Source organism: Vombatus ursinus, unplaced genomic scaffold, assembly GCF_900497805.2.
Source record: "Vombatus ursinus unplaced genomic scaffold, bare-nosed wombat genome assembly UNPS02010304.1, whole genome shotgun sequence".
NCBI classification, from domain to species: Eukaryota; Metazoa; Chordata; class Mammalia; order Diprotodontia; family Vombatidae; genus Vombatus; species Vombatus ursinus.
The window spans coordinates 1,913,771-1,925,952 of NW_020950082.1; the positions used below are offsets into that span (position 1 = coordinate 1,913,771).

Genomic DNA, 12,182 nt, shown 5'->3' on the forward strand with positions numbered 1-12,182 from the left:
TTTATTTTATTTTTCTTTGCCCTGTTTTCTTTTTTGGAGGGGGGGCAATTGGGGTTAAGTGACTTGCCCAGGGTCACATAGCTAGTAAGTGGCAAGTGTTTGGTCTGAGGCTGGATTTGAACTCAGGTCCTCCTGACTTCAGGGCCGGTGCTCTATCCACTGCTCCCTGTTTTCTTTCACAACAGGACTAATATGGAAATATGTTTTGCATGTTTGCACATGTATAATCTATATCAAATTGCTTGCCTTTTCAAGGAAGGGGGAAAGCCAAGAGGGAGGGAGAGAATTTGGAACTTAGAATTTAAAAAGAAACAAATGTTTAAAAATTGTTTTTTACATGTAATTGGGAAAAATAAAATACCTTAACAATAAATGCCAAAGACTGACAACATTTTCCTATCATATTTTCCCCTCAGAGTTCTCAAAAAAGTCACTAGTTCTAATAGGATATCTTGACTAAAAAAAAAAAAAAATGCTTTGCAAAGCTTGATCTAAGAATTTTCTAAAAGACTCATCTTTGATAATAAATTCTTTTTGCTTGGATTTGGTATACATAAACAAATGAGGAGATGAGTGGGAAAACATGTTTGGAATTTGCCAAAGTACATCTCATTTATCTCATAATCTTTGTCTTGATTCCTAGGTTTTTCAGATGTTTTTTAACTTTGTAAAGTAACTTGTTAGGAATAGAATTTGAGTTTATTTTAAAAGTTTTATAAATTTGAAATTATCCTCTAATTTGGTTTTATTATGGAGTTAACTAGGATAAAACTTAGGAATGGTCTAAATAAGAGAGAGAAAATATTTGGAATGCTAAATAGAGGGCTCATATTTCTAGGAATTTAGGATCATGTTTCACTTTTAATACAACTAAGCATGTCCCTTAAAATTGGCAATTAGTTTAATTTTTATGTAAATATAAAGTAAAAGGGATTTTTAAGCCAATGAAATATTGGTTTGTGAAAATTTAGCAGATGTTCATAGAATGCTTTTTATTGGTATCTGGGATGAAAATCAAAATTATTTGGATTATTTTGTAATTATGATATTAATATAAATAGACAGGTAAGTGTGTAGTTTCAAAGTTTGAGCCATAAACCATATTTAGACTGCTGGTATAAAGTAGCCTGGACACAGATTTTTTTTTATTTGTTAGTGACACATTTATGTCAGAGAATACATAGATTCAATAAAACATGAATGTGTTCAGATTATTAATCTATAGACATATTGAAAGCTCAATACTTCTTAACATAAAAAGTTGTAGTTTGTTTGGGAAGATGACTTGTATGCAATCTATTCGCCACTGGAAGTAAGAGGGTTTTTAAGATTTTTGCAGGGGAACAGAATGTTTAAGAATAAATATGGTTTTTAAAAATTTAAGGAGAGAGAAGATCAAGAGATAGATCAAAATCAATCCATTTTAACAAATTCATGGTTTTTGTTTACTTGATCATCTAAAATTGATTAAGTACTTTTTGACTTTCTTTAGCCTCTTTTATTTAGTTTAATAAACCATGTTGCACTGTTTCAGTGAATCATATCAATTGTGTCCATCAAGTTGATATCAGTGATGTTTTTCTTGAAAAATTGTACTTGTAAATATTATTTTACATGAAATTATATAAAGTGGTGCTACAGATCTTGCCATTTAATTACATATTGCCTTGTACTGTTCTAAAATTGTTTCATGTATGTTTTGCCTCTCTAATTATATTGCAAGTTCTTTGAGGGAAAGAATGAGGTTATATCTATATATTTTTTATTATTCTATACTGTATACTTGGCACAGCATTGGTCAATATGTTCTGAACTGAGTATTTTTTTCTTAAAAAGCTGGAAAAGTAAAGATTCCTTGGTAGAGGTAATTGGTAGTTTTTTTAATCTTAGTTGCCTTTTAATGGTTTTGATTAATTTCTTTTAGTGCAAATATGTGGAGGTAAAAAGGCTTATTTTGTAAAAAATTTAAAAAAAGAGGATGTGTCAGTGAACTAAATCTTTCCCAATTTTATCTATTGAAAAATATGGAACTTATGTAATAACACATAATAACTGAAATTATTTTAATAATACATATGCTAACTGAGCTCATTTTAATAATACATATGCTAACTGAGCTCATTTTAATAATACATATACTAACTGAACTCATTTTAATAATACATATGCTAACTGACCTTTCAGCATTATTTCAATCCTATAGGTTCTTGAATGAAGAAATGCTGTTTTGTAAAAGAGCTAGAAAGAGTAAAATTTTCCTGTGAATATTGAAATGAACTTCTTTATCAATAGGATAATTAATATGTTTTTCTGCTGTTCTTTTGCAGGTTCTTCGAGTAGTTCGACTTATTAAGATTTCTCCTGCTTTAGAAGACTTTGTATACAAAATATTTGGTCCTGGGAAGAAACTTGGGAGTTTGGTTGTGTTCACTGCCAGCCTCTTAATTGTGATGTCAGCAATCAGTTTACAAATGTTCTGCTTTGTAGAAGAATTGGACAGATTCACGACTTTTCCAAGGGTAGGTTAAAAGAAAAAAAAGTAATGGATGCAATGTCTTTCTTTGGTTTTAATACAGAATAGGAATATTAATAAGATACGAAGATACATCTTTAGTTTTGGTAGTGCTCCTGACTATGATGACTTAGGATAATGTGAATTTGATGAAAAATGCTTGCTGTTCAGTGTTGCAGGACATGATTTTAAGCATCTTCTGGTCATTGTAAAATTTGCCTGAATAGTCCTGAATATTTATGGGAGGAATAAATCAGAATGAAATACTGAAATTGAATGAAAATTGAGGCTAACATAGTTAGAGTGGCATGCTCCTAGGAATTAATTCCCTTTAAGATAGAGTAGGCTGGATATATAAGCATTGTTTTCAGTGGCCATTTACATCATTTATGCAGTCTTTCTGCTCCCGGGCCTCAGGCTCTGGTGGCTTACCCATTGCACTGGGGTGACCCTGTCTAGGTTATGCCTATTATGCCAGGGATTTTAGGACTGTCAATTTGCCTTCTGCACTGGGACTGCCCCACAGCTGGCCTGCTGTGCCACTAGCTTGCTGAACCAGGACCAAGGGGCCTCAGTTGCTGATCTGTGTTCTGGCTAAGAGACTTCCATTGGCTTGAGCGGACACCATCTGTGCTGGGCTGTGCTGCCCTTTTACCCAAGTGAGACAGACCTTTCCTAAAGTCCTTCTAACTTATATTAATCCAGGAAATTGTTTCTCTCCTTGTAGCTTCTGTCATTCCAGAATCTGTTTAGAGGCTTGATTTAATGTTATTTCCAAGGGAAACTGGGGAGAGGTCAGGCAACTTCCTGGCTTTTCTCTACCATTTTGGCTCTGCCTCCCCCTACTGTCTTCATTTAATCAGGATAAGGGATCTTTTTTAGAACAACTTAAAATTCTGACTAGACAACTTGAACATAATTATTTGAAGAAAATTCTATTTAAGAAAACCTTTGGCTTTAATCAGACTGTATGTCTGCATGTCATTGTGATTGTTAGTTCTTTAACATAAAATTGTCTTAAGTGCATGAATTTATTTTATTGTGAGAAACACTTTTAGCAAAGATGGTTAGCCACTAAATTGAAGTACCTGGCTATGAATAGAAAAATTTCCTTTTCTGAGTGTCTTTATGCTTTCCCTGAGTGAAGTTGCTCCTATACCTTCTCAATTGTAGATATTATTTTAATGTCTCTGTTACTTTTCTCTTTCCAGTATACTATTCTTTTTATTTAATTTTCATAAGTTAATCTCAGGACATCATTTAATTTTCTGGACTAGATGTAAGATTAGGCTTCTTTTGGAACCAGTTCTCCATAATAACAAAAAGATAAAGCTATTGCTTCCCAAATTCTGAAGTGAATTGTATAGTCAGCAGAGAGAACTGATCTCTATAGAAGGAGGCAAGTTTCCATGACTTCTGATAGTTATACCCTTTTCTCCTTAATTCTCACCTCGGGAGGTTATGGTAAAAATATTTAGCTAGGTGATACAGTAGAAAGAGAAATAGATCTGGAGTCTAGAATACCTGAGTTCACAATCAGCCATAGGGGACAGCTAAGTGGCACAGTGGATAGCACATTGGCCCTGTAGTTAGGAGGACTTGAGTTTAAGTTCATCCTGAGACACATGATGCTTACTAGTTGTGTGACTCTAGGAAAGTCCCTTAACATCAATTGCTTCACCAAAAAAAAAAATCTGCCTCAGGTACTTACTGGCTGTGTGACATTGGTCAAGTCACTACACCTGTTTCAACCTGCTTTCTTTATCTTCTATACACATAGGGATAATAATGGCACCTTCTTCCCAGGGTTTTTGGGAGGATAACATTTTGTATGATAGCATTTTGTAAACCTTAAAGTGTTGTATAAATTATTTATCATCATCATTGCTACTACTACTTCTAACAAAACTGCATTACCACCAATGGTTTTTACATGCATTTGGTGTAATCAAAGAGAATCATACTCCACTTTCCCATTCTGAATTAGGATGGACCTGGAGCCCTGATCTGTTTGGAAAATCTAAATAACTGGAAACTAAGCTAAGAATTTAGGACCCTACCTAGAAAGGAGTGGGGCTAAGATAAGAGTTTTCATTCTTGCAGATCCTAAAAAAGGCACACAAAATAACTGATATCCCAAAAAGCACTCTGTCATTAGTTAAGGCATATGATGCATAGCTGTTTGTTTGAGCTCTCAATTAGCAGCACAAATCCAGGAATGTTCTTTATGGGGTATGATGGTAGACTTCTATTACTTCTTCCATTTCCCTTTTCAAATTAACTGATAGAAATTTACAGTCTGTTCAGTATAACTGATTTTTCTTTTAATTTTCTAGTTTTCCATTATCTTTGGTCTTCCTCCATCTTTTGATTTCATTGTATATATAAAAATAAAATAATTATCTAATTCAATTTTATAGATAAAAATTAAAAGGGAATTAGTACAAATAAGGAAAATAAAATTTTATAACTTTTCTGTCTGGCTTTCATATAAATATTTAAAATGTTTTACTTTCCCCTGTAAAGAATCCAAAACTATACAGTTTATAAATTTTGTATGTTTTTGCCATATGTTCAACTGTATGGCACCTAAAATAATCAAGGGAAAGTTTATGAAAATGCTTTCTTAAAAATCCAGGTATAGTTTATATTAGGAACTGGCTACTTAAGGACATACATTTTAGAAGGAGGAGAGACTTTAAAGGTCTTTAAGTCTAACACCTCATTTTACAAATGAGAAAGCTGAAGCCCTAAAAAATTAAGAGCCCCCTCCAAAAAAGGTCATTGAATTTGCAAATGGCAGAGATGTTTTAGAAAATTTGACTTTCCAAATGCCAGAGCTGTTTTGAACCCCAATGCTCTAACTCTGAATCCAGGATTCTATCTAGTGGTTCATGCTATCTATCATAGAAGTTTATGTGAATTCATTTCAGATTACAGTATGGTAGATATATAACTGAGAGGAGACCCGGAGACCATTCAGTCCAAAACTGAGGCTTGTTGCCTAGCCTAGCGTCTCCATCATACATGTTGTGCTTAAGAATCCTGAATGTGAAACAAGGCAGCATGCATTTGTTCAGTGTCTACTATGTGCCAGTCACTGTGCTAATTTCTGAACATACAAAGAAAGGGAGAAAAATTAGCCCTGCACTCAAGGAACTCACATCTAATGGGTAGAAACAAAATGCAAGAAACTATATACAAACTAGATAAAGAGAGGATAATTTTTTGATTTAATTTATTTTATTCTGAACTGAAGAAATAAAATAAGCATTCCCATAACATAGTAGATTAGAAAAAAAGATGATTGCACATACAACTTGCTATTCCTTTTTTAATATATACTAAAGCTATCATATAACTTTCTTTTTTCCCCTTTTTTCTTCACTCCACCCCTCCCTAGAGATGGCTACCATTAGATAGAAATATCTATATATGTGTATACATATATACTATATATGTATAGTATATATATATAGTGTGTATATATACATATATTTACATATGTACACATATATATGTAAAATCATGCTGTACTTCTGTTTATCAGTTCTTTCTCTGGATGCAGATAATATCTTCTTTCATAAGTCCTTTGTAGTTAATTTGAGTATTTATAACAGTCAAAATTACTTAGTTGTTCAAATTTGTTCTAAATACAATATTTCTGTTACTGTATACAGTATTTTCTTGGTTCTGCTCATTTTGCTCTTCATTACTTCATGTGTCTATCCTTTTTTTTAAGGAAAGATAGGAAAGAAAGAAAAAGAGAATCTGAGAATGACAATAGTGAGGACAAATAGGATGTAAGGAAATACACAAGTAGTAATTATAACTTTGAATGTGAATGGGATAAACTCACTCATAAAATGAAAATGGATATTAGAATGGATTAAAAATCAGAATTTGACAACATGTTGTTTAGAAGAAACACATTTAAAAATAAGAGAAACACACAGAGTTAAAATAAGGGGTTGGAGTAGAGTTTATTATGCTTCAGTTAATGCAAAAACAAAAAAAGCAGGGGTAACAATCCAGTTCTCAGACAAAGTTAAAAGTAAAATAGAATTAATTTAAAAAGATAAACAAGGTAACTACTTTTTGTAAAAGGTGCCATGGACAATGAAACAATATTAGTACTAAGCTTATGTGCACCAAATACAATAGCATCTACATTTTTAAAAGAAAATCTGAATGAATTACAGGTAGAAATAGTAGTACTATAAAAGTGGCAGACTTTAATATTCACCTCTCTGAACTAGATAAATCTGGCCAAAAATAAATAAATAAGAAAGAAGTCAAGGAAGTGAATTGAATTTTAGATAAGCTAAATATAATAAATATCTAGAAAGAGTTGAATGGAAATAGAAAGGAATACAACTTTTTCTCAGTGGCTCGTGGTAACTTTACAAAGATCAACCATATATTAGGACATAAACATTTTGTAATGAAAAGCAGAAATATTAAAAGCAACGCTTTCACCCATACCCTCTGTCTAAGTAGACTCTTTCTAAATACTCTAGTAATTATAATGTTCTGAGGGGTTATATGTGTCATCTTCTGATATGGAAATGTAAAAGTTTAACCTTGTTAAAACCCTTATGATTTCTCACTCATGTTGAACTGTTTATTTTTTTCCTAAGTCTTGTGTTCAAATGTCTTATTTTTCTATTCAGCTCTGTTCTTTTCATGAAAAATGTTTGAAAGTCCACTTAAAAGTCCATTTTTTCCCATATTGGATTATACTCAGTTTTCTTGGGAAGGTTATTCTTGCTTAGAATTCTAGCTCCTTTGCTTTCCAGAAAATCATATTCTAAGTCCTCCTTTCTTTATAGTGTTAGGTGCTAAATCTTGTAAGATGCTAACTATGTCTTGATGGTATTTGAATACTTTCTTTCTGGCTGCTTGCAGTATTTTCTCCTTGACCTGGGAGCTCTGAATTTTGGCTGTAAACTTCCTGAGAGTTTTCATTTTGGGATTTCTTTCAGAATGTGACTGGTAGATTCTTTTGATTTCTACTTTGCCCTCTAATTCTGAGATATTTGGACAGTTTTCTTTCACAAATTCTTGAAATGTGATAATTAGGCTCTTTTTTTAAAAAATCATGGCTTCCAGGTAATCCGATAATTATTCAATTATTTCTATTATTGATTTATTTTCCAGGTCAGTAGTTTTTCTGTGGCGATATTTCACATATTCAGCCTTTTGACTTTGTTTTATTGTCATCTCTTGGAGTAGTGTTGGATCTTTCTGAGGAGACCCTAAAGTGTCTTGGAGATTAGTACAATCAATTCAATGTCATCTATAGAGAGGATTTCCCATCTCCAGGAAATTCCTCTTCTCTTTAATTTGAACTCTGCACAGGACTTCTTCCATGAACATGATATACCCCTTTTGTAAGCTTTTGCATGTCTTGCTTGAGTTTAATATCAGAGATTCTTATCAAAGTTATCCCTGTGGCTGTATCTATCAATGAATTTGATAATATGTATGGAACTCATTTCATTGAGGAAAAACCATGTATTTTTTCTATAAGTTGTATTTGTTTTATAAATCACCAGTTAACAGCAGAATTTTCTTTGTAATCCCTACACATTTCATCTAGTTGTGTAATTATGAGGATGTGGTCAGCTACAAAAATAATTTTCAAAAGCTTACTTATTCTTTTATCATATTTCATTAATTATACACTTAGACTAAAACAAACAAACAAACAAACAAAAAACATCACTTTAACAGTGATAGTTTGTTTGCTTTTTCCTAATACTTAACAACTTTGAATTAACTGGCTGTTTTAGCATCAAGTGAACACAGTTGTATAGCAGAGAGAAATCATTTCAATTCAATATCATAGAGTTGGGGAAAGGAATTTTTTTTGCTAGGGAACTAGGCCATGGGTGAATTAGGGGGAATCATTAATTACTTAGCTGCTATTAGGACAGAACTGAGGAAAATTGGTTCTATTGTCTTTTGGTTTTCACAGTATTCCTCCTCTAAAATATGACCCTGCCCAAAGACATATGACTAATTACATATAAGACGAAGGCATGCTGTGCAGTAACATCAGACAAATCATGTTTTTATTGAGATTGCCATATTATAACAAAAAAAAGGAAAGAAAAACTTTGGACTTGAGACTATTTTTTTCCACTGAAATTAGAAAGGACTTAATAGCAAATGAGATACACTGACACAAGTGAGAACAGACCACTGTCTTTCTATAATGGTTACAGATAATATGTTTTCACATAGTATCCTGAAAAACCTAATAAATAGAGATTAAATTTTGCTGGGCTTACAAATTTGGAAGATAGTGTCATTGCTTAAAATAGAACTTTCTGGTGGGACAGATTAAAAGGGTTAAAGAAAATTCTGAGTTCAGTTACAGAAATATTAAATATGAAGTACTAGAGATGCATCCAGATCAGACTGTCAGGTGGGTAGTTGAGAAAACATGACTAAATTCTAGAGAATGGTGAGGGTTAGATATATAGATTTGAGTATCATCTACCTAAGGAATAATTCAGAAGTCAGTAGAATTGAAATCACCAAAAAAAAAAATGGATCTTAGAAGAAAAACTTGGCAAAAGCACCATGGTTAAAGGGTGAATGGATCAACTAACCAAAGAAATGAAAAAGGGAGCTATCAGAGAGAGAGGTCAGAGACAGTATAACAGTGGAAATAAAAGTAGATTTGGAGCAGAGAACTTGGGTTGCCACTTAGTATCTTTGTGACATAGGGTGAAGATCCCAATTTCTTTGTAAAATGAGGGGGCTAATTAAAAATGGTCCTAAGGTCCTTCTAGATCTAAGTCTATTTTTTTTTAGGTCTGTCATTTTGGTGTTATGGAAGCCAAATTAAGAGACAGTTTCAAGTAGGATGGTGCAGCATATAGTACATATAATGACAAATGTCATAGAGCAGCCAAGTATAAAGATTTTTTTAAAGTTTCATACCTTAACCTATAAACTATAAAATTAATTTTTTTACCTCTAATTGTTTCCTTTCCTTTTTTATTATCTTGATACCAATTTTTTAACATTTAAACATAATTTTAGTTGAGTACAAAGAAAATATCATATATATGCTATTCACCTTTAAATAATGCTAATATTTTAATCATGTACATATACATATGTAAGATGAATATACACAAATAGTAGTTTTGTCTACATATCAGAACACTGGCTAGCAACAGTTGCTATTTCCAGAAATTTTCACATTAATCATAACAAAAGTATCCTTACTTTCCTTCACATTCTCCTGAAAGGTAAGGTTATGTTTTGAGATACTTATAAGGCTTCAATGTAATTTAGTGGTTTCTCCTTTCCATCGTGGTTTTTCACTGTCCAACCTCACCCTGCTTTAATGTTCCCTTAGATATCAGCTCTCCTGTGTCAATTGCATCACCATCCAAAATAAAGAAGAGTAATGAATAAAGTATTTTATTATATATTCTATCTGTCACATGTCTAGATTCCCTAAGGTGAGTTCAGGTAATCAAGGATGAGCAAATGTTAAAATTACAATATTATTGAGAATCTTGCTTGACTTTTGCCTAAAAAAGAAAATATTTTAGGTAGGTATTTATTTTCCCATCTTATATTGAGACTTGAAAATTCAGAAGATTGTCCAAAGAATGGAAAGTAAAGCAGTGTTGTTTGAAAAAAGAAAAGGAACTTGATTAGTGATAATGAAGTAATTAGGCATTTTCTCATGTATTTTGTAGAATCACTCTTTTAATAGCGATACCAAGTATGTTAAATCATCATCATCAAACATGTGTTAGATTTATATGAAAGGACTATGTTATCCTCTAAATGGGTATTTTGACAAATGCCTGACTTTGACATCTGTAGAAAAAAAAGAGCAGACAGCTATGTAAAAATGGCACAATCCATAATCATAAACTTATCTGAAAAGGTAGAGAAACAAAGGTAGCATGTTACCATCACAAATAAATACATATATATTATATATATATATATATATATAATATATATATATGTGCATACACATTTGGAAGAATTTTCCAATTTTCATTTTTAGTGAATTTTTAAGATCTGTTACCTTTCTATGAGTTGCAAACAAAAGACACTAGGAAATATGTTCAAAGATGGCTTAGAGAAAGAACAATTCAGTCTTTTTTTTAGTGACAAATCAAACTTCCCTTCTTTATGGAGAGAAATTAGCAGGCAAAGCATTGATTTCTTGAACATAATTTTCCCAATAAAATGTAAACAGATAGCCTGCCAGAAATGTCTTCATGTGCCATGGCATCAGAAGCTGCTACACAACATTTGCTGAAAGTCAGGAACAAAACAATGCAGGCAGGGATGCTTTTATAGTACAAAGTTTTGCTATTATCTACTCCTTGATGTTACTGTTAAGCTAAATACTTATGTTTTTTTTTTTGAGGCATGTCCATTTCTGTGTATTTTTAATTATGCAGAAAGAAAGAGGTTGCTACTTTCACCTGATATTTTTGCAGTATCGGAAAATGAAGTAGATTTTCCACATTATGAAAATTTGGCATGAGTAACATTAGCAAAATAGCTAATTAAGAAACAGGGCATACATACTCAAAGAAACTTGACAGTCTGTTCTATGAAGAAAATTAATTCAGAAGTCCCCTATTTGCATAAATCTCTAGGTATCATTTTCACAGCTGTTGGTTTTGTCAGCTAGATGGTTGCATTTCAAAATTATTTTAACATAAACGGTGGGAAGTGTACCTTTCAACTAAAAATAGCTTGAACTGAAAGTCATATTGTAGGAAGAAAAATACACAATCGTTCAGCACCTCTTGATTCTCCCTCCCCTCCCCAACTCTTAAAACAAATATCTTTATGGGTCTCCTTATATTCTTTTACTCTTGAAGTACATTAATTTTAGATTTTATGAAAAAGTAAAAGGTTGCTGCCTTTTATCTTGAAAATGTTAATGAGTATAACACGTTTTTGTTTTTTTTTCTTACAGATACAGAACATTAAAAACATATCTTATTAATGGCTAACATTTATAGAGTGCTTACTATGTGCCAGGCACTGTGCTAAGCATTTTACAATTATTATCTCATTTGATCTTCACAACAACCCTAAGAGGGAAGGTGCTGTTATTATTTACATTTTTATAGATAAAGAAAGTGAAACAAACAGAGATTAAGTGACTTGCCCAAGGTCACACAATAAATGTCTGAAGTTGAATATGAACACAGGTCTTTCTGACTCCAGGTCCGATGTTCTATATACTGTACAGCCTACTGCCAGAAATGTGTCTTGTGCTATTCTGCATAAAGATAATTAGAACTAAAAACACTTCTTAGAAATAAGGGAAATATAGTGGATTTAAATAATTCAAATCATGAGAAGAGAGTTGTAAATATTTTATATCAGAGGTGGCATGGCATAATAGATAGAAAGCCAACCCTGAAGTCAAGAAGACCTGAGTTTAAATCTTACTAATGAAATATATTAGCCATGTGATCATGGACAAATGATTTAATATCTAAGTACCCCAAGACACTTTCTTAAATCATAAATTATACAAAATGAATAGTTTGAAAAAGAATTGCAGTATATACTTTTATGTGCATAGTACTGTTTTTTTACTGGAAAATTTGTTATACCTGTTGATAATTTTGGCTAGTTACCCAGTTTACAAACTGAGTCA

General features: G+C 32.1%; 1 protein-coding gene across 2 annotated transcripts in view; it reads left to right on the forward strand.

The window, feature by feature from the left end:
- Positions 1-12,182, forward strand: part of NALCN (sodium leak channel, non-selective) — a 502,028-nt gene that overhangs the window by 275,181 nt on the left and 214,665 nt on the right. For both annotated transcript variants that reach the window (XM_027854084.1, XM_027854085.1), the window contains one exon: positions 2,328-2,519. In XM_027854084.1, coding sequence (XP_027709885.1) covers positions 2,328-2,519 — 192 coding nt within the window. The remainder of the gene's footprint in view (positions 1-2,327; positions 2,520-12,182) is intronic.